Raw genomic sequence first — 26493 nt, 5'->3', positions numbered from 1 at the left:
TTAAACATCACGCCGAACAGGAAAAAACTTTGCAGATAAACTCAGGGCTCTACAGTGCGACCATTTCACTCGGGTTTGCGACTGAAAAGTACTTTGTGTGACTGTGAATAAATATTTATTCGCACCGGTGCGAGTGACCTGTTCGGAGTTGTATAATACACTCGGAATAAAAGCTACAGGAAGTCCAAAATGCATCTACACCACGAAACAGTTACTTTCACACTGCTTTTCATCTCCTCAGTCACTGAACAAGTGTGTAAATACTGCAGAGAAGCCATTATGATGACTAGAGTAACTCTGTACACCATCTGCTTCTCTCAAACCACCATCTTTTATTGACCCCGCAAAATGACCTGCACCTGCGACCTGATCGTGTAGACACAGTGGTAAATTAACAATAATGATAACGTTACAAGGTGGGTTTAATTCAAACTTCTTTATTATTGGTGAGGAATTATTTAATAATCAAGATTAGCAACTGTTCAGAATGAGTACGCTGCTGCTCTCCTCCACGCTCTTCACTAACTCAAATACATAGCGGAGTCACTTAAGGTTGCCAGATATCACCAGAAAAGTCAGCTCCAGTTTCCATGTTTTGATTTAATCCCCCCAAAAACAATATTATCAGCAGACGTGGACACTGTACTGGGGAACCTATCTAAAAGGAACAACTGATAAACAAACAAACAGAAAACTAATAAAATGTAAAGACAGAAAATATGCTTAGTTATAAATATATAATTTAATATAAAACATAGATATTATAATAACTTCATAAAATGAGAAATGAAATAATGTTTAATTACTATGGGTTGCATTTAATATCAATTTGACATTAAGCTTACTTCGCCATCTCCTTAGAAAGCTATTAGCCTTTTTCCTAATATGGATCATTTTTGTGTTAGTCTACTTTTAATTAGGACTCTCTATTGTTTAAGATATTTAAAAATAAATATTTTAGGCTTGTGTATTTATCAATTAACCAACAGTATTTATCATTGCTATTATTTTAATTCAATTAACAGTGACCATGAGCAGAGAGCTTACATTTAACTGTTTATGAAAGACCTCCTGATTAAAGTTTAAACAAAAAGACTGGTATCTGGATCGGTATCGGTCGTAATAATTCTGATCGGAGCATCAGTAATGAACACCATTAAACTAAAGCGCTTTGCATCTGACAGGTAAATGAACTCACCCAATCACATCCTATATGAGATTATTCAGATATATACACAATATACACAGAGCGGTTCGAGAACTGACTCCAGCCCAGAACCATGACAGTGGAAATTGTCAAATAGTGTAGCTTTAAATATATTTAAGAGGAGCAGACTTCAAAGACTGAACATTGAGGTTATTGTATTCGTTTACAAGGTGGACCAGGTTAACGGTTGTTTTTTTTGCATACAGTCTGTAAAATTAACTGAAAATATTAAATTTATCAGAAGATAAATTAATGTGTCATGGCGCACACTATGTTTCTAAATTCTGTCATAATTGACAAGCTCAAGTTTTCTCATGTCTACGTGTGCGTTATGTTGTGGCACATTAACGTTACCATCGCTAAAAAAAAAAAAACCTAAACTTCAACTGTGCTCCTAAATATTTGTAATTATTATGAAAGAAATTGTCTTGTCTCTCCCCTCCTGTAAACACTGTTATTGACTTTTCTGCATACGCCTGAATTGTTTTCATTTGGTTGCATATTGTTATATTTGATGCATATTTTCATTTGGTTGATGGCATTTTTATTTTTACTTATCCTATAATTTGGGTACAATTTTATTTATATTTTGCTTTATTGATGCAAAGATTTGTACATTATCAGGAATGTAGCACAACATGGAGGTCAAAGCAGCGGTCTGTTTATTTAAATGTGAAAGTACAATAAAAATATGTTGTCACTAAAATCAATGAATAATCGTGATAAAAAATCGAGATCTCAATATTGATCAAAATATTCAGGATTATCATTTTGGCCATAATCGTGCAGCCCTAACACATAGAGTGGAGTATTAAGCGGAGTGTCACACTACTTTACTTTGCTCACATGCTCTGCAAAAGATACACATTTGACATGATGTTATGTTGTGTCATATTTGCATTCTGCCTATTGTCAGCCATTTACATCTGTTTGCTTCTTTCCTTTATATGCTACCCCTAGGTCAAATTATTCGTAAACATGGAATTAGCTTCCACTGTTATGCTGATGATACACAGTTGTATGTTTCAGCGAAGCCAGAGGACAGACAGAAGCTTAGTAAAGCTGAGGATTGTGTAAAGGACATTAGACATTGGATGTTAACTAACTTCCTTCTACTTAATTCTGATAAAACAGAAATACTTTTATTAGGCCCACGTGTAGCTAGAAGTAATCTTTCTGATCACATGGTTACTCTGGATGGTCTTTCTGTTTCATCATGTGCAGCAGTTAAAGACCTTGGAGTGATTATTGACTCCAGCCTATCATTTGATGCTCATGTAGATAATATTACTAGGATAGCCTTCTTTCATCTCAGAAATATTTCTAAAATAAGAAACATATTGTCACTACATGATGCGGAAATACTAGTTCATGCATTCGTCACCTCTAGATTAGATTACTGTAATGCCTTACTGTCTGGATGTTCCAGTAGGAATATAAATAAGCTCCAGTTAGTCCAGAATGCAGCTGCTAGAGTCCTAACTAGAACTAGAAGGTACGACCATATCACACCGATATTATCAATACTGCATTGGCTCCCAGTAAAATCTCGCATTAACTATAAAATACTTTTATTAACCTATAAAGCACTAAATGGTCTCGCGCCACAATATCTAAGCGACCTTTTGGTTTTATATAATCCGCCACGCCTACTTAGATCAAAAGATGCAGGCTATTTGACGGTACCTCGAATAGTGAAGGGTACAGCAGGGGGAAGAGCTTTCTCTTATAGAGCCCCACAGTTATGGAACAGTCTTCCTATTAGTGTTCGGGACTCAGACACAGTCTCAGTGTTTAAGTCTAGGCTTAAAACGTATTTGTTTATTCAAGCCTACCCTGACTAGATTCTGTTCTACTACTTCGCAGTCATAATAATCTTTTTTTTCCCTCTCTCCTTTCGCCGAGCCCCACATGAATTTATGGAGATACTAGAGATCCAGATCCTTTCTGCCTCTGGATGGAGCTCAAATCTTCTCTAATTCCAGACTGCTGGGACTACGGCTGCTCCTAAGGCCATACAGACTTCATATAAATCCATAATGAACTTTTTCACACTATCTGTTGTTACCCAGATGAGGATGGGTTCCCTTCTGAGTCGGGTTCCTCTCAAGGTTTCTTCCTCTTAAAACATCTTAGGGAGTTTTTCCTTGCCACCGTCGCCACTCAGTGGCTTGCTCAGTTGGGATAAATTCGCACCTTTAATATCTGTATACCATGTTGATATTTCTGTAAAGCTGCTTTGAGACAATGTCTATTGTAAAAAGCGCTATACAAATAAAATTGAATTGAATTGAATTGAATCCTACTCTGTGCTCACGTATTGAATTTTAATACAACCAAATTCCCAATAAAGCTGTTCTCATTTACATATTTTTCAATTTCTGTTGTCAGACAGCAGAACGAGTATGAAATAGTTACTGAAACACAGCCCATTAAGAACACATATTAACCAGCAGTCACTTCCAAGCCATTCCCAAGCTTATGTCTGACTAAATCAACAAACACACAAGTTAAAGACAACGTGTGCTGTGATTTCAGCTATAATTACATGTAAATTTATTCACTCGGACAGAAAGTTAGAAGTAAATGCCCACCATGGCACCGGCCCCACTGTCATTTTGCTTTTTTATATTAATAAAAATAATTTAGTTCAGTTATAGAACTGATTCTACAATTAAAAACGGAACATGTCTACTCAATCCAGCATGAGCTGAATGATCAGCACAGATCAGCAGAAGTCGTATATTAATTTATATTTCATGTATGTGATCATTTTGTGCAAGTGTGTTTAGTGTAAGGTTTTTAAAATTTATTTATATGAATGTTTGGCGAGATACAGGTCTTTGTACTTGTTTCACAGCGGTTGTCACAAAATGTCACAGCTAGCAAAACTAATTTTGATAATGCCAAAATAGCACCAAAAACGTTTTTGCCATTAACTGAAGTGAAGGAACTTAAGTTAAACCATATTAACCTTAAATATTTAAAGTTCACATGTTAACGTGTCCACAGATTGTCAATGTGTCATACTGTTATATTACAAGTTTTGTATAAATATTTTTCATCATTCGTTACCTCTTTCTCAGAGTACAATGATCTGGCCACGATGTCCAGCAACTTTTTTGTTTCTGCCTGGAACTCATGCTTAGAGTAGGACCCTTAAAAAAAACAAAAACAAAATGAGATAAAGTTACTAAATATTTTTGCCTTGTGGAAACATTAAAAGTTAAACTTGCCCATATTTATGAATATATTATTTGGCTTTAACAGTCGTAAAAATATATAAAAACAGATGCAAATAATCTTATAGTCAAGACCATAAGTATTTGCACATTGACAATTTTTGTAATTTTGCCTCAGTACACCACCACAGTCGATTTGAAATGAAGCAATTAAGATGTGATTGAAGTGTACACTATCAGCTTTAATTCAAGGGGTTTAATAAAAATATTGCATTAACAGTTTCGGAATTACAGCCATTTATTTATTTAACAGAGTCCTTCCATTTTCCACAGGCTCAAAAGTAATTGGACAAACTAGCAATCATAAATATTAGGATTATTTTTAATACTTGCATGCAAATCCTTTGAAGTCTATGACTGCCTGAAGTCTAGAACCCATGGACTCAAATGCTGAGTTTCCTCACTTGAGGTGCTATGGCAGGCCTTCAGCTTTGTCTTCAGTAAGTGATAAGCATGCTCAATTGGGTTGAGGTCATCGTACATTTAAGAGCATTTAATTTTCTTTGCCTTACGGGGCTCTTGGGTTGCTTCACGGTATGTCTTGGGTCATTATCAATCTGTACTGTGAAATGCCGTCCTATCAGTTTTGCAATATTTGACTGAATCGGAGCAGAAATTATAGCCATATACACTTCAGAAATCATCCTGGTATTTCTATTAGCAATCACGTCATCAATAAACACCAGTGAGCCATTTACATTTGCAGCAATACATGCACATGCCACAGCACTGCCTACATATGTTCGACAGATGATGTGGCAGCATTTCCCATTAATTACCTAGGTGGTGGGACCCGCCACAGGTTCATAATATACCGAAAATATTTTTTACACTTCGCATAATTACATAAAAGAATTCAATTTTGCACCATTGCTTTAGCAAAGCATCTCTAACTCCAAGTCAGTCAGACCCTTAAGAAAAAAAAAATCTGGGGGAAACATTGTAGCCACAGTAGAAACTGGCGTGCACATACAGTTGTGAAAAAATAAGTACACCCCATGGAAAGAGTTTTTTTTTTTTTTTTTTTTTACATATTTGGACAACAAACATTTGATCCTCTCTGAAACAGTGCCTATTAATAAAGCTAATACACTATTGATTGGTGGACTCCAATCAAGTTGTAGAGACATCTCAAGGATGAAACAGGAAACAGGAAACATCCTGGAAACAGGATGCACCTGAGCTCAATTTCGAGTGTCATGACAAAGGCTGTGAATACTTATGCACATGTGCTTTTTTTGTTTTTAATAAATTTGCAAAGATTTCAAACAAACTTCTTTCACGTCATTATGGGGTATTGTTTGTAGAATTTTGAGGAAAATAATGAATTTAATCCATTTTGGAATAAGGCTATAACATCACAAAATGTGGAAAAAGTGAAGCGCTGTGAATAGTTTCCGGACGCACTGTACGTTTTCCACAGAAGGAGATCACGTCTGTTGAATAAAGGATTGAAAAACCTCATTTTCCTTGTTGTTTTGTTCAAGTACATCAACTTTTTTAATAGGCACAGTTTCAAAAATGAACAAATGTTTGCTGTCTGAATATGTCAAAAAAAGCCAACAATTTCTATGGGGTGTACTATTTTTTCCCCTCACATGACTGTATATACACAGCAGTTTATGATAACTACCCTACGGCTGGATACACTACGGATTTGCTGTGAATACTGCACCGTGCGAAAAGTTCGAGCATATTGTATTATGGGCTGTTTCAGTGTTATTTATATCAAGTTCACATGGGCCAAAATTCTGTACATTTTAAAGTTAAAGTTATATGCATCAAGCTGGTGCACTCAGAGCAAAATTAAGAGGCTAGAACTATAAAGAACTTTGTGCTCTTGTAAACAATTTTGTGCTCTAGTAGTAATTTAATCATAAACACAGGTTGTACAGTGCTATGAAAAAATTTCTGATTTCTTCCGTTTTTGTATATATTTCATACTAAATTATTTCAGAAATTTAAACAAAATCCAAGATAAAACAAAGGCAACTTGATCCTCCAAGCTATCCAATATTATTTGGGCATGCATGGAAATGTATTTGCCTCCGTATTTACGAATTCCACAAATCTATGAAACAGCATTCATAATGTGATTCAGCTGGACTAAACGCAACCAGGCCTGATTACTACCAGCCCTGTTCAATCAAATCAACACTTAAATAGGAATTTTTCAACAGCATGAACTTGTCTGAAAGGTCTTACCCAGTAACACATTATACCAAAATTGAAACAAATTCCAGAAATACTGAGGAAGAAGGTGATTGAAATACATCAGTCTGGGAAGGGTTACAAAGCCATTTCAAAGGCTCTGGGATGCCAAAGAACCACGGTGAGAGCCATTATCTCCAAATGGAAAAACTCAAAGTAGTGAACCTTCCCATAAGTGGCAGACTTTCCAAAATTCCTCCAAGAGCACAGCAACAACTCATCCAGGAAGTCACAAAAGAGCCAAAGACGACATCAAAGGAACTACAGGCCTCTCTTGCATCAATAAAGGTCATTGTTCATGACTCCAAAAGACACTGGGCAAAAATGGCATCCATGAAAGAGTGGTGAGGCAAAAACCACTGTAACCCAGAAGAACATTAAGACTCATCTGAATTTTGCCAAAACACATACTGACGATCCTCAAACCTTTTGGGAGAATGTTCTGTGGACTGACGAGTCGAAAGTGTAACTGTTTGGAAGACGTTACTTCTGGCAAAAACCAAATATCGAATTCCACAAAAAGAACATCATATCTATGGTCAAGTATGGTGGTGGAAGTGTGATGGTGTGGTGATGCTTTGCCGCTTCGGGGCCTGGGCAGCTTGCAATAATTGAGGGAACCATGAACTCTGCTTACTACCAGAAAATCCTCTGCTATAATTCCTTGCTTATTTAATTATTATTTTTTGACCCAGAAGGTTGATGTCATGACGTCATTACAATGATGATCATCCAAGCGTGAATATTGGTGTAATAGTAGAATTTAACTAAAAATGCCAAAGCAAAAAGCTAATCGTGTTCCAGCTAAAGTTACACCTACAGTGAACACAGGTACATCTAAAACAGTGGAAAAAAGAAAACATACACAGTTACACAAGCGAGAGCAAGGATTCTAGATAGTGACAGCAGTGAAAGTTCAGGCGATGTTGAAACCGAAACCAAAACTGATAGTGACGCAAACTTTCATGATTGAGACCCTGATCCGTCTTCATCTTCAGCATCAACCAGTGCGACTGACACTGCAGGGGTTTGGAGTCATAACATGACAATTTCTGTGCATTCGTGAAAACAGTACCTTTTGGTCTGATTATCACCAGAAAGTTGACTTTTGACGCTAAAATGCATTTATTCAAATGCATTGACCAAGCTGATGTTCGTATGGTACTGCTAAATGAGTATAAGGATTTTAGCGAGAATTTTTCGTAATTTTTCTAGTTAAGAATTGTGCTCTAAGGGGAGTAAAAACACTGAACTGCTTCATTTTCAAAGTGATATTACACAAATACATTATTATAAAGTTGTTTCAAGGCCTACAAAATATTAAAATTAAAATGTTGATTTTGGGGCCAATTTTGGCCCGGGAACTCAGGGTTGGCATGCTGTTTCCATGGGGAATATAGGGTTGTGGGACATAATACTGTGGGTACAAAGGGGTAAGAGGGTTAAGGGGGCATTTAGTTTTTCAGATGGGTGATAGGTGTTGGATAACTTTTTTTTGCTTCAATAAAAAAAAAAAAAAAAAAAAGTTTGTTTAGACAGGATGCCTTTGTTTTATGTTGTATTTCATTTGAAGATCTATTACAACTATTTAATATGAGATATACACAAAAACAGAAGAAATCAGGATGGGGAAATACTTTTTCATAGCACGGTATATATAAGAATGATGAACAAAAAGAGACATCCACAAAGCATGGTAAACAAGACAGAGCTTAACGTGGTTCATAAATGGTCAAAATACAAATTCCAAAGCATACCACATCATCTGTCAAACAGGTAGAGGGAGTGTTATGGCATGGGTATGGCTGCCAATGGAACTGGATCACTGGTGTTTATTGATTTGACTGCTGACAGAAGTAGCAGGATGAATTCTGAAGTGTATAGAGTGATACTTTCTGCTCAGACTCTGCCAAATGCTGCAAAACTGATATGATAGTGCTTCACAGTACAGATGGATAATGACTCAAACCATATCGTGAAAGCAACAGAAGGGCTTCTTTAGGCAAATAAATGAAATGTTCTTAATTGTCCACTGACCTCAACTCAACTGAGTATGTGTTTCACTTACTTAAGACAAAACTGAAAGCAGAAAGACCCACAATCAAGCAGCAACTGAAGGTAGCTGTAGTAAGGGCCTGGCAAAGGGACCCTGCAAAAAATGGCTGAAATTCCAAACTGGTTACTGCAATTTTTTTGTTTAACCCCTTGAATTAAAGCTGAATCACATCTTGATTGCTACATTTCAAGTCATTGTGGTGGTGTACAGAGGGAAAATTAGGACATTTGTAATTTGAAAATTACTGTCCAAATACTTACAGACCTGGCTGTATCCAATTTTATATATTAATTTATCTTTTTGTCAGAAGTAGTCATTATTCTACAACAGGATCAAATGTTTTGATAGCCTACAAATCCCCAAATGTACCTAATGCTAATCACCTAAGCTGAATATAATACACTTACCTTTATACTTACCTGTTGGAAATTTCCTATTGTAAATACAGTAGGGGTATGTGATATTGGCAAAAAAGTATAAATATTTTCTGGGACTTTGTTCATAATGATAGACAATATTTTGCATCCTTCAAAAATGGGTGTGTTATTTCTTGCCATCTGTTGCTTTTCTTAAGCACTTTTTAGCATAATGTATAGTGCCTAAGCACTTTTTAGCATAATGTTTTCTGCTAATGTTAATGAGTATGTTTTTGTGCTGAGACCTTGGCTAATTTGTGCGTGTCGTGGATAGTTGACTCCCGAAGCGTTTCATATTCTTCATATTCTGTGCGGTCGTTAGTTCGCCGATGGTGAAACAAGTTAGTTGTCAAGCTTAATTAAACTTGTTAGTTTAACAGCGACCGATTTCTGACAGTTTACAGATTGCAATAACATTTCCCATGTCTTACAAGTTATGACCCTGTCATATCAAAATAGCAATAACAATTACCCTATTTGCTATTTCACTTCCTCAGGGTCATATACGGAGCCTGCCAAAATTAATACGGAATCACAAATCCCTTTGTGTTTGCATTTCCAATACCTTGTACAGAAACCTGTCAGTCAGTGTTGGTGGTGGGAGTATTTGGTCCATATTTGTATTTGGAAGTGACGGTTGATCACATTTTAGAGCGTCTTGTGGTCACTGGACATTCACTGCATATTTGAGATTCTCTCTTATTTTTCTCAAGAAATAAATAAACCAATCCATGACACTACCTCCACCATGTTTCACAGATGAGCTTGTATGTTTTGGATCATGAGCAGGCCACACTTTGGCCTTTCCATCACTTTTGTAGAGGTTTATCTTGGCTCCAGAACTTTTGTGGCTTTTCCTGTATTTCTTTGCGAATTCCAATCTGGCTTTCCAATTCTTATTGCTAATAGGTGGTTTGCATCTTGTGGTATGGCCTCTATATTTCTGCTCTCAAAGTCTTCTTCAAACGGTGAATTGTGATACCTTCACCCCTGCCCTGCGGAGGTTGCTGGTGAGATCGCGTGTTCACAGCTCCGTATTCCAGTGGTTTCTTGCTTTTTCAGGACATTCCAAATTGTTGCATTGGCTATGCCCAATGTTTGTACAATCCCTCTTTTCTCAGCTTCAAAATGGCTTGCTTTTCTCCCATAGACAGCCCTCTGATCTTGATGTTAGCTTATCCTTTTTAACAACAAATGCAGTATTCACAGGTGAAACTGAAGGATAAAACCAAGAGTATATGTTCAGAGCTATTTATTTTTCACATGATTACAGGACATACCTGGGTAACGAGAAATACTTGTCAGTCAATATTTTACTCGCCTATAAATTGGGTTGTCTGATACAAAACGTGCTATGTTCTATGTCGCTTAACACATCTACATACAAACACCAGAAAATAAAGGCTGAAATTTAAACTCTCTTCTCATATTTATATTTTGTTCTGAAACCCAAATGTCTTCAGTCTACAGAAAAAACAAATGATCTGGCCTTGCCAATCCAATAGTTTCAGAGGGGACTGTATATGGCTGTGTGCAAAGAAGCAGAAAGGTTGTACATCTGAGAATATGCATTGTAAAGTAATGTTTGGGTGCTTCTTTAAATACATTTCAATCTAGTCAAAAGAAAGATAAACAAAATGTTATCAGTTGTGTCATAAATTGATATTTTTCTTGTTCTCAGTTGTTTGTTGCATTCATAGGCCTGTTGTATGCAATAAAAATTTCATTAAAGCTTAATTTGACTTGATGTCATTCTTGTATAGGCCAAAATTTCAGTGTTTTAATTAACGTATGAGCAGAATTACACTCATTTGTCTGGTAAACTGAATCGTTCCCGGACACAGTGACCAGCACCAAAATTTCCTAGCAGAAACTAAACCTGCATTTTCTAATTAAAACATGCTTTTTCAAGTTGGATAATTCCTTTTTTGGTAGACCTTGCCACACATGGGCATTATGCACATGGAATATAGGCGTGAGATGATTTATTTTTAACACCTCATAAATCAGGAAGTTTGAGTTCTTTTGGACATACACTCACCAAAAACCTTATTAGGAACACTATACTAATACTGGGTAGGGCCTCCTATTCTTCACACACACAAAAAAACTAAATTCTTCATGGCATGGATTCCACAAGATGTTGGAAACATTCCTTTGAGATTCTGGTCCATGTTGACATGACTGCATTCCTGCTGATTTTTCATGTGCACTTTCATGCTGCGAATCTCCTGTTCTACCACAACTCAAAAGTGATCTATTGGATACAGATCCGGTGAATGGGAAGGCCACTGAAGAACACCAAACTCATTGTCATGTTCATGAAACCAGTTTGAGATGACTTTTGCTTTGTGACATGGAGCATTATCATGCTGTAGCCATGCAAGTAGCCATTAGAAGATGTCACCCACAAATATTATTATCTAATACTGTAACTGAGGCATTTATTCAAGCAATGTATTACTAAAAGAAACAAGTATACTACAGAGACATTTTATGTCAGAGCGAACATTGTTTTACAGGTGAGCATGAGTGATACATGAGTGGAGTGTTCGCTTGGGCCATGAGCGATTGAGCAGAGCGCACACACAGAGCAGAATATTGAGCAGAGTGTCACACCACTCCACTTTGCTCATGATGCTCTGGTGCCCACTGCAGCCAACTGGTGCCAGCTTTCTGTTCCTGGCTGACAAAAGTGGAACCCAACATCAACCGCTGTTGTGGTACATCTGCCTTGAGGTTCGACGTGTTATGCATTCTAAGATGCTTTTCTCCTCACCACAATTGTACAGAGTGGTTGTCAGACTGTTGCGTGTGAAAAGCCAAAGAGATCAGCAGTTATAGGAATAGTTAATTACCACAAAAGTAATGTGTCTTTGACATATCACCTTGAAGCAAAACACCCTACCAAAACTATCTCTAGGAGGCCTCGACAACCTATATTACAGAAGTGTAGTACTTGTGGGCGAATAAAGAAACCTGTGAGAAGGTAACTAATGCTTTGGCTAATTGGAAAGTTAAAAATACTGACATTTTTTGTTGTTAATTTTCATTTAAATTAGTGCATATAAGAAATTATTGCCTTCTAAGCTAGTTTTAATGGCTTGATAGTTTTGAAATTCAACTGGCACTTTAACATACGGGCCTGGGTTTTGTTATAATTTCGGTTAGTGCATATAATATGCCTTTCAAGCCGTCAATTTTGAGGGCCTTGATGGTTTTATTGGAAATCTGTTGTTCACAGGAGAGAATATGTCTTCCAACTTTAAAAGGATGCTAATACACAATATTTAAATTTAAATAAACTTCCTTTGCATTGCATCTACATTGATTCTGTGCTTTTACATTTAAATATACATTACTAAAAGCTTCAGTCTTAAGAAGAAAAAAGATTAATTACAGCTAGTCAATTTTTTTTTAAATCTATTGACATCCCTAATAATTATACATAATTGAAAATCTCTTATCACAGTATCTTACTTTGAGCTTAAATTTGACATACACTGTCTCACTTAAATCTCTCACTTTTAGTGTAATTTACAATTTCAGTATTAATTGTATTTTGGGTGGTCTATAAATAAAAGAAGTCATCACATAAAAATAAAACATTCATAACTGTTCTGAATTATTTTTGTGTTTAATTTCTTTATGCAAAATATAGTTATTCATAAGCTGATTCACAATCATGACATACTATGACCATTTACGTAGGTTCAATACAGTTAGCTACTTTCTGTTAGTAACTTGTGTAGCCAACTACTTTTTTTTTATTTAAAGGCAGCTTGACAGTAGCTTAACTACTTCAAACTATGAGTAGCTTGTAAAGCTACAGTTTCAAAGTAAATTCCCAAACACTGGTGGACACCTAGCTATAACATAAGTAATTGACATGAAAAGTTGAAAGATCTGATATGCTTTAGTGTGGAGAGATAGAGGGCTAAATTTGCTCCAAAGCATGAAATTATTATTTATTTAACAATTGTCAGCAGGCCATAAAATGGGTAAATCTGCAGCTGTAGACCTTTTTTTTTTTTTTTTTATTTTTTTTTTAAGAAGTTAAAGACATCTTATACTAGTCAATAATCCCTCACCAATTTACTGCATCTAGCATGAATAGTTCTAAAGTAATGACTAATGGAACATTCTAAAATTTTTTGAAACCTTTGTTATTTAAACTAAAATTAATACCAGGCCCCCATCTTAAAACCTCTACATCTCAGAAACTAACGCAGTCCATATGTTGAACAATAGCGTCTTATAGCGTTTAAAACAGTGTTAGTATGAATAGAGACTTTAATACACTGAAAAAGACACCAATATCATAAAGTTGAGGAATGTGTAAAGGACATTAGGCATTGGATGCTTATTAACATCCTTTTACTTAACTTGGACAAGACAGAAGTACTTGTACTAGGACCACGTGTAACTACAAGTAAGCTTTCTGATTACATACTTACTCTGGATGGTCATGTGCAGCAGTAAAAGACCTTGGTGTGATATTGACCCTACTCTTTCATTTCACGCTAATGTAGATAATATTACTAGGATAGCCTTCTTTCATCTAAAAATAAATATGTCACTACAGGATGCAGAAATATTAGTTCATGCTTTCGTCACCTCTAGGCTAGATTATTGTAATGCTTTACTGTCTGGGTGTTCCAGTAGGAGCATAAACAAGCTCCAGTTAGTTCTGAATGCAGCTGCAAGAGTCCTTACTAGAACCAGAAAATATGACCACATCACCCCTATCTTAAACATACTGCATTGACGCTCAGCGAGATTTCACATTGATTATAAAATACTACTACTAACCTATAAAGCACTAAACGGTCTCGCGCCACAGTACCTAAGTGAACTTTTGGTCTTCTGTGATTCACCACACCTACTTAGAACAAAATGTGCAGGCTATTTGTTGGTACCTTGAATAGTGAAAGCTACAGCAGGGGGAAGAGCTTTCTCTTACAAAGCCCCACAGTTGTGGAACAGCCTTCCAATTAGTGTTCGGGACTCAGACACAGTCTCTGTGTTTAAGGCCAGGCTGAAAACATATTTGTTTACTCAAGCTTACCATGAACAGACTTTCTTTTACGCAAAGTACACATTCTTATTCACCACGGGATAGTAAGCATACCTAATGATCTCTCCCTCTCTTTTCCTCCCGCTCCCCTTCTGTTGAGCCACACATGATCTTATGGAGATGCCAGTGATCCTGACCCTTTCTGCACTCCAGACCTGCCTGATCCATCCTGATGCCATACCTCTGCATGGAGCTCTCATCAACTGGAGGCTACAGCCTGGAGATTGCTTAGGATGGTACTGCTTGAAGTACCATGAAATGGTTTTGGACCTCAATTCCACATGGACATTCTCGCTGTGGTTGCTGGGACTATGGTTGCTACTACGGCATTGGGACTGCAATTACCACATACAATTTTGCACTCAGGTCTCCTTTGGTGAACAGTGAACTAGTTCAACAAAACAGACTTCATATAAAAACCATAATGAACTTTCCTTTACATTCACACTATCCGTTGTTACTCAGATGAGGATGGGTTCCTTTCTGAGTCTGGTTCCTCTCAAGGTTTCTCCCTCATTTCATCTTAAGGAGTTTTTCCTTGCTACCGGCTTGTTCAATAGGGATAAATTCACACACGTAAAATCTGTATCCAGTGTTTATATGTTTCTGTAAAGCTGCTTTGAGACAATGTCCATTGTAAAAAGCACTATACAACTAAAATTGAATAGCATTACATAAATATATGTAAATAAAATTGGTTTCACTTTGCCCATGATTTACATTTTTTCTACATTCTTTTGAATGTCCATGGAATAAAATAAAATATTGATGCCACAAGTGAACCTTCTGCCATCATTTACAAATTTGAATGGCCATGTAATACAAAGCATGTGAAACATGAAATTTAAAATGACCTTATATGGCCATGGGCATTGTTTCGACTCAGGACAGCTGTCATTTACTGCTATTGTCAAGCAACTGTTTGATGCTGTACACAACAGCACTTTGCCTTCACGCATTCACTGAGAGTAGGCTAATGGTTAAGAGGCAGGAATTTGGCCAATAGTTGCTGCAAGCCTTTTATAATCGACCATAGAGCTGCAACAACTAATCGATAAAATCGATAATAATCGATTATGAAAATCGTTGTCAACGGTCTGCGTGTGGCACGGGTTGCGTTTACTCACTACGTTACTTCTGTTCTGAAAGCTGCGTCCCAAATGACTTACTGTAAACTTATACTGTGCACTGTGTACTCTACTGTCTAGTGTATGAATTTTAGAAAGGTAATATCATCTCAAATTTATCACTAGTGTTTTGTTTTTTTACCAACTGGAAGTATAAGCCGCTTCCTAGTCGATGGCGTATGCCGTCATACGCACGTAATGCGACGCTGCTAGCTTTAGCCTAATACCCAGAGCCACAATAATAACTTTCTTCAGTGTACTGTTTATGTCAACGTTACCTTTTATTCCCAACATGACCTCAGTCACCATCAGACGGAGGCGAAATCGTCAAGTGACTGAGGAAGAAAGTCCACTAAGGCAGGGTAGCATTTTATATTAAACACCTCGGAGATAAAACAGTGCTGCACGAGCACAAAGTTATGTTTATATCCAATATGCTCCACTGTGTGCAAGGGGTTGGGTAAACTGGCGCAAATTGCTTAAAAGGTTTAGTTTAATTTAAGTTTATTGTAATTATATGTTGTATTTGCACACTTACAGTGTAACTTCTGTTGTTTATTATAACGGAAGTGATGTAATAGTAACGAGGCTGCGTTTCTCTTCACACGCGGGTGATACACAGTGGGAGCGCGAGTAAGATCTGTAATGTCTAATTAAAACATGATGATCAAAAGTAAACAAGTAAAATAATATTGCTAAAGGCAGCGAGTAACAGAAACCACAAGGTGCAGTGAAAGTGAGTTTTTATTATTAATTTAGGACTATAGTTTAATTCAGTGCTTTTTGTACATCCATAAAAATAATGCACAAATACTATTTTTATTTTATATGTAAATTTAATTTATTTTAGTTTTTATATATATATATATATATATACACACACACACAATTATAAATAGTATTTATGCATTATTTTTTATGGATGCACAAAAAGCACCAAATTAACCTACAGTCCTAAATTAAGAAAACTAAAACTTTACACAACTGTTTGTCCAAAACAGAAAAGAACACAATACACACACACACACACACACCATATATTCTGGTGTGTGTGTGTGTATATATTGGGTTCTTTTCTGTTTTGGACAAACAGTTGTGTAAAGTTTTAGTCTGAAGTTTATATTTGTAACACTCAGTTTATTTTAAACAACAACAAGAAAAAAATGGTACTTTAAGTTTGCCCCCACCGGGTTAATCAAAAAAAATAATCGGCCAACTAATTGATTATGAAAATAAACGTTAGTTGCAGCCCTAATTGGTGTGCGAGAAGGCGGGAATTAGAGAGGGGTTAAAGCAATGCAAATATGCGCACACATGATGTAGTATTAGACCATAAGCACATCGTAAAGAAACTAAAGACAAATCCCGGACACTTTCTCAATTTTACAAATCCCGGCCAGACAATTTTTTTTAAGGCCCGAAAAAGATGGCATGTCCAGGAAAAAAGAGGACGTATGGTCACCCTAATAAAAGCATTTCAGAGAACAATGTGTGTATATTTCTACCAAATTAACTTTGCAGAAAATATATTTGCACATGCACCAGGAGGTTGCTCATGTGAGCCATGACTGCCAAGAGAGAACCAGAACTATAATCAAGCAGCTGCCAATATTGTGTTATGTCAAAAGATTAATTTTTTTGGTTTTAAATTTAAAAAATTGTAATCCTGATAGTATTCCCATTGTTTACAAAATGTACCTGTAATCTGATTACTTTTACTTTTTTTTAAGTAACTAAGTTTTTTTGTATCCTGACTACGTAATGCCGTTACATGAATTCTGTTACTCCCCAATCCTACCAAACACAATTTGTCAACAGGTGAAACATTCACTACATTTACATGGACAGCAGTAATCTAATTATTGACCTTTGAATAAGACAATATTGTGATTAAGGTGTTTGCATGAGTCGCTTTTAGAATACTCCTTTCATGCACCCATTTTACATGTTATAGATCATAGTTTGATTAACAGCACACGTCATTATGTCACCGCGCCATGCTGTCCGACGTTCCTCCAGAATTTCACATATCAACATACAGCTCGTTTTTGTTATGGTACCGTATACAGTTTTGGGTGTTTTTATTTAAAAAAAATTTACGAACGCTTCAAGTGCAGTTAATTATTTGTCATACGTACGTGCGGCTGCTTGAAACCGTGGGCTGCGTCCCAAATCGCGTACTTACCTACTATATAGTTGCTGAGATTAGGCCTGGACAATAATTCAATAACAATATATATCGCGATATAAATTTTTTTAATAACTGTGATATGATTTTTAAACACATTTCCGATATTTTGACATACATTAAAACATTAGTCACTGACTGACGTTCGTGGCGCAGGCGTCAGTTCGTTGTATTCAAGCCGAGCAGAAAGAGCAGAACACAATTGGCTACGTGCGTGATGACGTACACCACAGGCATGCAGCCAGTGCTCGGCAGTGTTAGGCTAAGCTCCAACGCGGCAAGTTTTAGCTACAAAATGAGTACCCCTGACCGCAATACAAATGCGACTGAGCGAGCTTCCACAAGTGAAGAGAAAGCAGACGAAATAGTTGATAGAGGAAAGACTAATTCAGTGGTATGGAAGTGGTTTGGCTATCTAAGCTCTGACAAATTTCAGGTTTCAGTGCACTGCAAAATGTGCCGGAGAGTGGTGCCGACTAGCAGCGGGAACACATCAAATCTCTTCCACCATCTGAAGCAGTTCCACCCAATAGAATATTCAGAGTCAGAAGATGAGGCATCATAAAGGTTTAAGCCAACCTGTCTCTGAAACATCACCGCCACCCCCATCCCCAACTGTGTCAAAAGAGACACCGATGCAGCAAACACGGATCGCTGCATTCATGCCTTATGGCAAGCAGTCTAAACGATATAAAGACATTACTAAGGCTGTCACAAACTTTTTGGTTAAGCACATGATGCCGTTTAGTACGGGAGAAAATGTGGGCTTCAGGAAAATTATGTCAGTCATCGACCCCAGATACGAGCTCCCTGGCCGGAAATATTTTTCCCGCACAGCTATACCTACACTTTACGGTGAAGTTAGGGAAAGGGTGGAGGAGCAACTGAAGTCAGTGTCATATTTTGCGACCACAGCTGACCTGTGGTCAAGCCGAACCTCAGAACCATACTTGAGCCTGACAGTCCACTTTATTGACCAAGACTGGAAGCTTGTCAGCTTATGCCTCCAGACGGTTTACTTTCCCGAGGATCACACGGGCGAAGAAACTGCAGCCGGACTTACGGTTCCGCTCGCTTCCTGGGGACTCAGCGAGGACCGCCAGGTCTGCATCACCACAGATAGCGGGACCAATATCATCAAAGCCGCTGAGGTGAACAGATGGACAAGGCTACAATGCTTCGGGCACCGGCTGAACTCTGCTATTGGCAAGTTATACACAGTTAATATACATTTGAGTAATATGTTAAGTTATTTTGCTTAAGGTATGAGGATATATAGGCGATATGCTTAACACAAAATAGGCCTAACCTAAACGTAGCTTATCAGTGCTTGTATGTTTTTGATAGTTATTTTTATATTCTTTATATTTGTTTATAGTGTGTTTATATTCACACAATTTTATGCTTTCTATGTGGTTGTTGCATGCCATGTCATAAGAATTTAATTGAGCATGTGTTATAATTTGCATTTGATTTGATAAATAAAACACTTGAGCTGAGGTGCTCTGTGTTGTGTAAGCTATGAATATGGATACCAAACCCAGACACTAGATATTACTTAGTAGGCTTATAATTTTGATTAGGTGATTTCATTCCCCCAATTTAAGTGACTGAATAGGCTATTCATTTATTCTTTAGTCAAGACATAGATATTTGTATGGATTTATACATATAGCAGTTCTCTCAATTAAATTCAGAGGTGTTTTACTGGCATGGAAACAGATGTTTACTTTGCCAAATCAGGTTTGCAATAAAAACAACAAAATGTACGTAAGCAGAAGAATTGTGATTTTGATGCAAGAATAATATAAATAAATCAAATTTTGTAGTTAAAGTACAAATGAGAACTATATATTGCAATATTTTTTTCTCTCTCTGTCTACAAAGTTCACCAAGACAAGCGAGTCGACAGAGCAGTTGGTGTCTGTAAAAAGATGGTGGCTGCCTTCTCCTACTCCTGGAAGAAGAAACGGGACCTTGCAGCTGCTCAGGAGGAGTATCCTTTGGCTCAGGAGGAGCCAAAGCACAAGCTCACCAGTGAAACCCCAAGAAGATGGGGCTCCCGTCAACAAATGGTGAAGTGGGTTCTGGAGCAGAAAAGGGCCATCACAGAGGTCCTCTCAAAAGACAAAAAGACCAGGTCGCTGGTTCCTACTTGGCAAGGTGTGGACGTTTTAGAGTCTATAGATGCAGCTCTAAGCCCGCTCCTCGAATTCAGAGATGCCTTGTCCGGTGAGTCCTATGTCAGTGTCATTCCTAAAACCAGTGATGCATCTTTTCAACACCTCCATCTTGAAGGAAGCAGAGGATGACACAGACCTCACCAGGACCATAAAGACAACAGTGATGGGAAACCTGAATGAAAAGTATGATGACCCAGCCATGGATGATCTACTTGACATGACATGCCTCACTGACCCAAGATTCAAGCTTCAGTACACTCAGGAGGAGAAGAGAGAATACATCAAAGAGAAAGCTGTGTAGGAGATGCTGAAGGGAGAGAGAGCTGTTGTGGTAAGGGAAGGAGTCATCCAGAGAAGAAACCATGGGAGATGCTTCTGCAGCAGTGACACCAGCCAAGAAAACAAAGCAGTCTCTGGCTAGCTTTTTTTCCAAACAGGTCCTACACTACCAACACAGGAGGCCTGAGTGTACAGTAGGCAGTTGAGAGGGAGCTCAGCAACTACCTTCTGTCTCCAGATGCTGACAATGACTCAAATCCTCTGGATTGGTGGAAAGTCTCTCATAAGAACTTCCCCAGAGTAGGACAACTGGCAAAACATTACTTGTGTATTCAAGCCACAAGCTCCCCCTCTGAGAGGGTTTTTAGTACAGGTGGCAACATTGTCACATGTAAAAGGGCATCTTTGAAGACAGATAATGTAGACCAGCTTGTATTTCTTGCCAGAAACCTCTAGAGCCTGTCATAGGGTGTCATCAACCCCCAACAATGTCCCTGCCCCAGCAACATGTGTTCTTGTTATTGCTCACACTTTTTCTGTTTTCTTCAGCAACTCTGAGCATTTTTCATATTTTTTTTTATCCTGGCTGAAGCACTTTTATTTCAATCTATAAGAATAAAATAGTAATAAGTTAAAGATATTAATATTGACAAAGGTGAGAGTTTTGTTTATTAGACAGTGATTTCACATTTCTTTGTTTGCATGAAGGTTAAATTCAAAATAATTTTTTTATTTCTAAATTATTATATAGTTTTATAGGAGGAGGTTTCATAGACTTGGCAAATTCATTTTACAGAAGTTTGAAGGTACAGACTTCTGTTGTGGGTGTCCTTGGCAGTTTTTCTGAGGATTTATATTGTTCATATCGATATCGGAGTTATATCGTATCGACCGAAATTAAGAAATATATCGTGATATACATTTTGGCCATATTGTCCAGCCCTAGCTGAGATACATGTATTTCATTTACTACAAGCCTATAGTAGGCAAATATGCGGTTTAGGATGCAGCCGTACTCTCTTGTTTGCCGTAAAATGGCTGAGCACTGCCGTGTGTGATCGTGTCCTGTTGCAAAATGTGGTGAAAACTCTCACACGTCGTTAATAATGTGATCAAGGTGTTTACATGTCTGTAATACACGTCGATAACGCGACTAAAACAGGAGTACTAAACATGTCTTAATTCGATCTGTGTTTACTTCGAGTATGACCTTAATCAGATTAAGGTAATTAACAATTGTTGTTTACATGGTAGTTTCTTAATCAGAGTATTGTCTTAATCGGTGTAATATTGGATTATTGTTGTCCATGTAAATACACTGATTACGTTTACATGGACAACGATAATCCAACGTTAACCCGATTAAGATAATACTCTGATTAAGAAACTACCATGTAAACAGCAATTTACATAATAGCAATTTAATCACATTATTAACGTCGTGTGAGAGTTTTCACTGCATTTGCGACAGGATACGTACACACACGGCAGTGCTCAACCGTTTTATGGCAAACAAGAGAGCACGGCTGCGTCCCAAAATGCAGTTTGGGACGCAGCCCACGGCTTCAAACAGTTGTCTATTACCACGTATAGCATGACAAATAATTAACCACACTTGAAGCGTTTGTAAAAATTTTCATAAAAACACCCAAAACCGTATACGGTACCATAAAAAAGACTGTTCTGGAGGAACGTTGGACGATGTGGCACAGTGACGTAATGACGTGCTGTTAATCGAACTATGTTCTATAACATGCAAAACGGGTACATGAAAGGAGTATTCTAAAAGCGACTCATGTAAACACCTTAATCACAATATTGTCTTCCTCAGAGTAAGGTCAATAACTAGATTACTGCTAACCATGTAAAAGTAGTCAATTATTACTGAGCAACGTATTTTTTCTTCAGGCTACACATGGCAACAAAACTAAACCCGCTGTTGCACTCTCCTTCTCAGGGAATTGCCACATTTCTACAGCTGTAATTAACAACTGAATAAAAAGATTAATACAAGAAGTGAATCAACTGTTACCTTGAACATTCTCTGTGTCATTAATAATGTTGTGGAGAATCTCCTCTTCAGCAGTTTCTGCTTGAGTGCTATAGGAATGGCAGGTTAACTTCACACCAAAATGGCTTGGGCTCCAGTGTCTAAGTTTAGTGCCATACTGTTTTGTCCTTGTACTTGCATTGACTAGAAAAGAAAATTCAACAGGTTGTCACACTATGGTGCACAGTATGTTTCATATTTATATAAATCCTACATAGATTAATCGTCACTTATTCCAGTATAATGTTAATCGAATATCGATCACAATTACGATTTTGACTGCCCACAATTACATGAACATGATCGACTGCGATATTGACGTTTAAAGTTCGTCCTCCGCTCGTAGAAAACTCCGCTGCAGATCAAATCAAGTGCTTCCTACACTTACAGTCAATCACCATAGAGCGGCGCAGGGATGATGTCATTTTCTAGTGCCAAAACCCGGAAACAGAGTTAGCATGTTAGCGCTCGATCTGCCAGTTTCACTGCAAACTCCAGCTCTTTGCGCGAGGGGAAATCATGACACTGACATGTTGCTAAATGGCACTATATTAAACGTCATCACGCCAAACAGGAAAACACTTTGCAGATAAATTCAGGGCCCTACAGTGCGACCATTTCACTCGCATTTGCAACTGAAAAGTACTTTGTGCGACTGTGAATAAATATTTATTCGCACCGGTGCTAGTGACCTGTTCGGAGTTGTAAATTACAATCGGAATTAAATCTAAAACTCCAAAATGCATCTACGCCGCACAACAGTTACTTTCACACTGCTTTTAATCACCTCAATCAACCGAACAAGTGTGTAAATACTGCAGAGAAGCCATTATGATGAAGAGTAACACTGTACATGATCTGCTTCTCTCAACTTTCCGATCTTACAAACCGCCATCTTTTATTGATCACACAAAATGACCTGAACCTGCTACTGTGACCTGCTCGTGTAGACATGGCATTGGGCGGAGTAAATTAATAATAATGCTAATGCTACAAGGTGGGTTTAATTCAAACTTCTTTATTAAATAATTCTTCACCAATCACAATCAAGAGTAAGACCTGTTCAGTCTGTAAACATACAGTACACTGCCGCTCTCCTTCTACACCAACTCACAGAGCATTTACTTAATTTAAACTCACGGTTGCCAGATATCATTAGAAAAGTCAACTCCAGTTTCCATGTTTTGATTTAATCCCCCAAAAGCACTTTGCATCTGACAGGTAAATTAACTCACCCAAGCACATCCTATATGAGATTATTCAGATATATATATACACAATATACACAGAGCGGTTCAAGAACTGACTCCAACCCAGAACCATGACAGTGGAAATAATAGTGTAACTTTAAATATATTTAAGAGGAGCAGACTTCAAAGACTGAACATTGATGTTTATTGTATTTGTTTACAAGGTGGAACAGGTTAACGGTTGTTGTTTTTTTTTGCATACAGCCTGTAAAATTTACTGAAAATATTAAATTTAGCTTATCAGAAGGTTAAATTAATGTGTCATGGCTCACGCTATGTTACTAAATTCTGTCATAATTGACAAGCTCAAGTTTTCTCATGCCCTTTTTGAAATAATCCAAAAGTCTTTTCACATAGATTTTTCCTATTGGGTTTTTGTCGCAGGAACTGGTGTGATGGTAACTTCCAGGTTTCGGTACAAAATGACATCGTCCCTGCACCTCTCTATTGGGTGATTTGTCTGCGTCTCTCCTCCTCTAAACACTGTTATTGCCTTTTCTGTATTCGCCTGAACTGTTTTCATTTAGTTGCATATTGTTATATTTGATGCATACTTTCAGTTGGTTGATGGCATTTTTATTTTCACTTATCCTATAATTTGGGTACAATTTTATTTATAATTTTCTTCCACAAAATGATGCGCTTTAAGGATCAGTCTAATTTGATGCGAAGATCTGTACATTAGCAAAAATGTAGCAAAACGCGGAGGTGAAAAAGCATCGGTCTGTTTATTTAAATGTGAAAGTGCAATAAAAACGTCGTCCCTAAAATCAAGTAATAATCGGGATCTCAATATTGATCAAAATAATTGGGATTATCATTTTGGCCATAATCGTGCAGCCCTAGTATAATGTCTCATGCAGCCCTACGTCTGTTGCGACGTTATATCTGTATCAAAAGGAATCATAATTTAGAACCGCCGCTGCAATACACCAATATTTTACATTAAGCTATAATATAAAGTATAAAGGTGGTGGACTGGAATATTAACGAGAAACAGTTTATTTGAGCGGATCTTAGCTTCTCTCATTACCAGCCTACAATCAAGTATTGAACGCGAATTCTCTAAGCTACCAATTTCACTGTTACCTTCACTGAATGTCGCTGTGACACTCCGGCTTCGGCTACACGAGAAAAGACTAGCCTTTCCACGAGTCTGGAGACTCAACCTAAGTAGTGTCAAACACCGGAACATCGCTCCTATATTGCAGTTTGACCTATAACTCCTCGAAACAGCATGTGGAACAAACACCGTGAAAGAAGAACCTTCTCGTGGCGCTTACTGATGACGTTATAGGCAGCTTTGAATGTGCCTGTACCAAGTGAGCCGCAGAGATCTTGAAAAATGAAGCCAAACGTTGATCGCCCCCAGGTGGCCGGATGCAGTATAGGTCATAATCCCCGCCTTCTCAATGTAACCTAATGGGACATGAGACAAACTAAACAATCAAATTACACTTCAAATAATTTTTTTCCCGAAAATGTTTTCTGTAAATAAAAAAGATTGTTAATAAAAAGGGTTTCATAAACAGTCCTAAAATGCTCTGATACTATGGAGATTTATTAAGGTATACTGAGCAAGGCCCTTACCCCTCAGATATATAAATGAGATAAGTGTAAATCGCTCTGGGTGAGGGCGTCTGCCAAATGCCGTAAATGTAAACTTTGTGCCATTTGTGTGAGAGTCTCCCTCAGTCAATACGCCACTCCCCACTACGGGAAAACCTCATGCCCTCACCTTTCCGTACCCTGCACACATTATTTCACATCTACTCTGCCTGCCGTGTGTCTGTGTTTGTCCCACTATAGCTGTTAGTAGCCACAATATATAACAATTACTTAAGATAGCACGCAGGTCATTCTATGCAATTAAAAAACTAATTCAATTTCAAATTCCAATTTGAATCTGGCTCAAATTACACAAATCAGTAAGTGAATTCTGCTGTATGGTAGTGAGGTCTGTGGGGCCACTCACAAGCCAAACTTTACACAATGGGACAAACACCCAGCTGAAATTATGCACACACAATTCTGTAAATCCATTCTACAAGTTTGGCCGAAACACTACAAAAAACGGTTGCAGAGCCAAATTATGCCTATTCCCTCTACTGCTTAAAATCCAGAAAAGATTAATCAAATATTGGCTCCACCTTAAACACAGTAACCCCCAGACCTACCACTACAAAGCCTTGCAATGCCAAGAGCTGAGCTGAGAGAAGTCTCCTCACCAGGCTGGTCCTGAACCTCAGCTCACTAACACACACTAACATGCTTCTAAATCAGGAGCAGCCGGACATAAGAACAATAAGACAAATCAGACCTCACCAAATTATGACACTACAGAAACAAAACTACATAACCCACTGGAATACACAAACACAAGCACAAAGTAAAATACAGTGCTATCAGGCCCTAAATTGACTGTACACTGTAGCTGACTACCTGAGCACAGTGACTGAACACCAACACAGAACCACGCTGACCATGTGTACACACACACACACACACACACACAGAGAGAGAGAGAGAGAGAGAGAGAGAGAGAGAGAGAGAGAGAGAGAGAGAGAGAGTTTCTCACTCACCTGTGAAAAACAGGAGTGTAATCAGACTCTGTTCCATCACTGATGTGTTGCTGTGAAAGTCAATGAGAAATGTGATGTAAATCCTTCAGCAATCCTGACTGAAACAGCGCAGGAAGTAAGACTGCAGGTTCGACTCTTAACTCTCTGTTTCGTTAATTCCCTTCATTAGTTATTTGAGATTGAGAGATTGCTTAGATTGCTTTGCACATTAATCTTATAAAGTCAAAAGGTATTTGCACTCCCATAATAATAAGGATTTACCTGTTAGTGTTTAAGCAATACTGAAATTTCCAACTTTGATACAATGCAATGAGAAATATCGATATTCAATACCATTATCCATTTTTGTTACCAAAGCCGGAGGAGGACCAAAGAATGGCCACAAAATGAGGGGTTTTTAAATGTTATTTTTTTAATGAGAAGTTTTTTCTGACCATATAAGTCAGTCTCACTTCAATTAATAATCTACATATTAACTTTCTCACAACAACTGTTAATGACTACTCACACCAAATGCAATTATTTAAAACATTTGCCAACACATTAACTCAACGAGTAGCTCATGTGATTGTGTTTTTGTCTTTTAATGCAAAACTAAGGCTACATCTACATTAATCCGGATAGA

General features: G+C 37.6%; 1 protein-coding gene across 1 annotated transcript in view; it reads right to left on the bottom strand.

Moving 5' to 3' along the window:
- Positions 1 to 24689, bottom strand: part of trap1 (TNF receptor-associated protein 1) — a 47177-nt gene extending 22488 nt beyond the window's left edge. Inside the window, exons 1-3 of the mRNA XM_053646457.1 lie at positions 24376 to 24689; positions 22019 to 22180; positions 4283 to 4365 (exon numbers count right to left, since the gene is read on the bottom strand). Of these exons, the coding sequence (XP_053502432.1) occupies positions 4283 to 4365; positions 22019 to 22180; positions 24376 to 24481 (351 nt within the window). The 5' untranslated portion in view covers positions 24482 to 24689. The remainder of the gene's footprint in view (positions 1 to 4282; positions 4366 to 22018; positions 22181 to 24375) is intronic.
- Positions 24690 to 26493: the final 1804 nt, after the last annotated feature.

The sequence above is a fragment of the Ictalurus furcatus genome, chromosome 2, assembly GCF_023375685.1.
Source record: "Ictalurus furcatus strain D&B chromosome 2, Billie_1.0, whole genome shotgun sequence".
NCBI lineage: Eukaryota > Metazoa > Chordata > Actinopteri > Siluriformes > Ictaluridae > Ictalurus > Ictalurus furcatus.
This window is presented reverse-complemented; position numbering and strand designations above follow the sequence as displayed.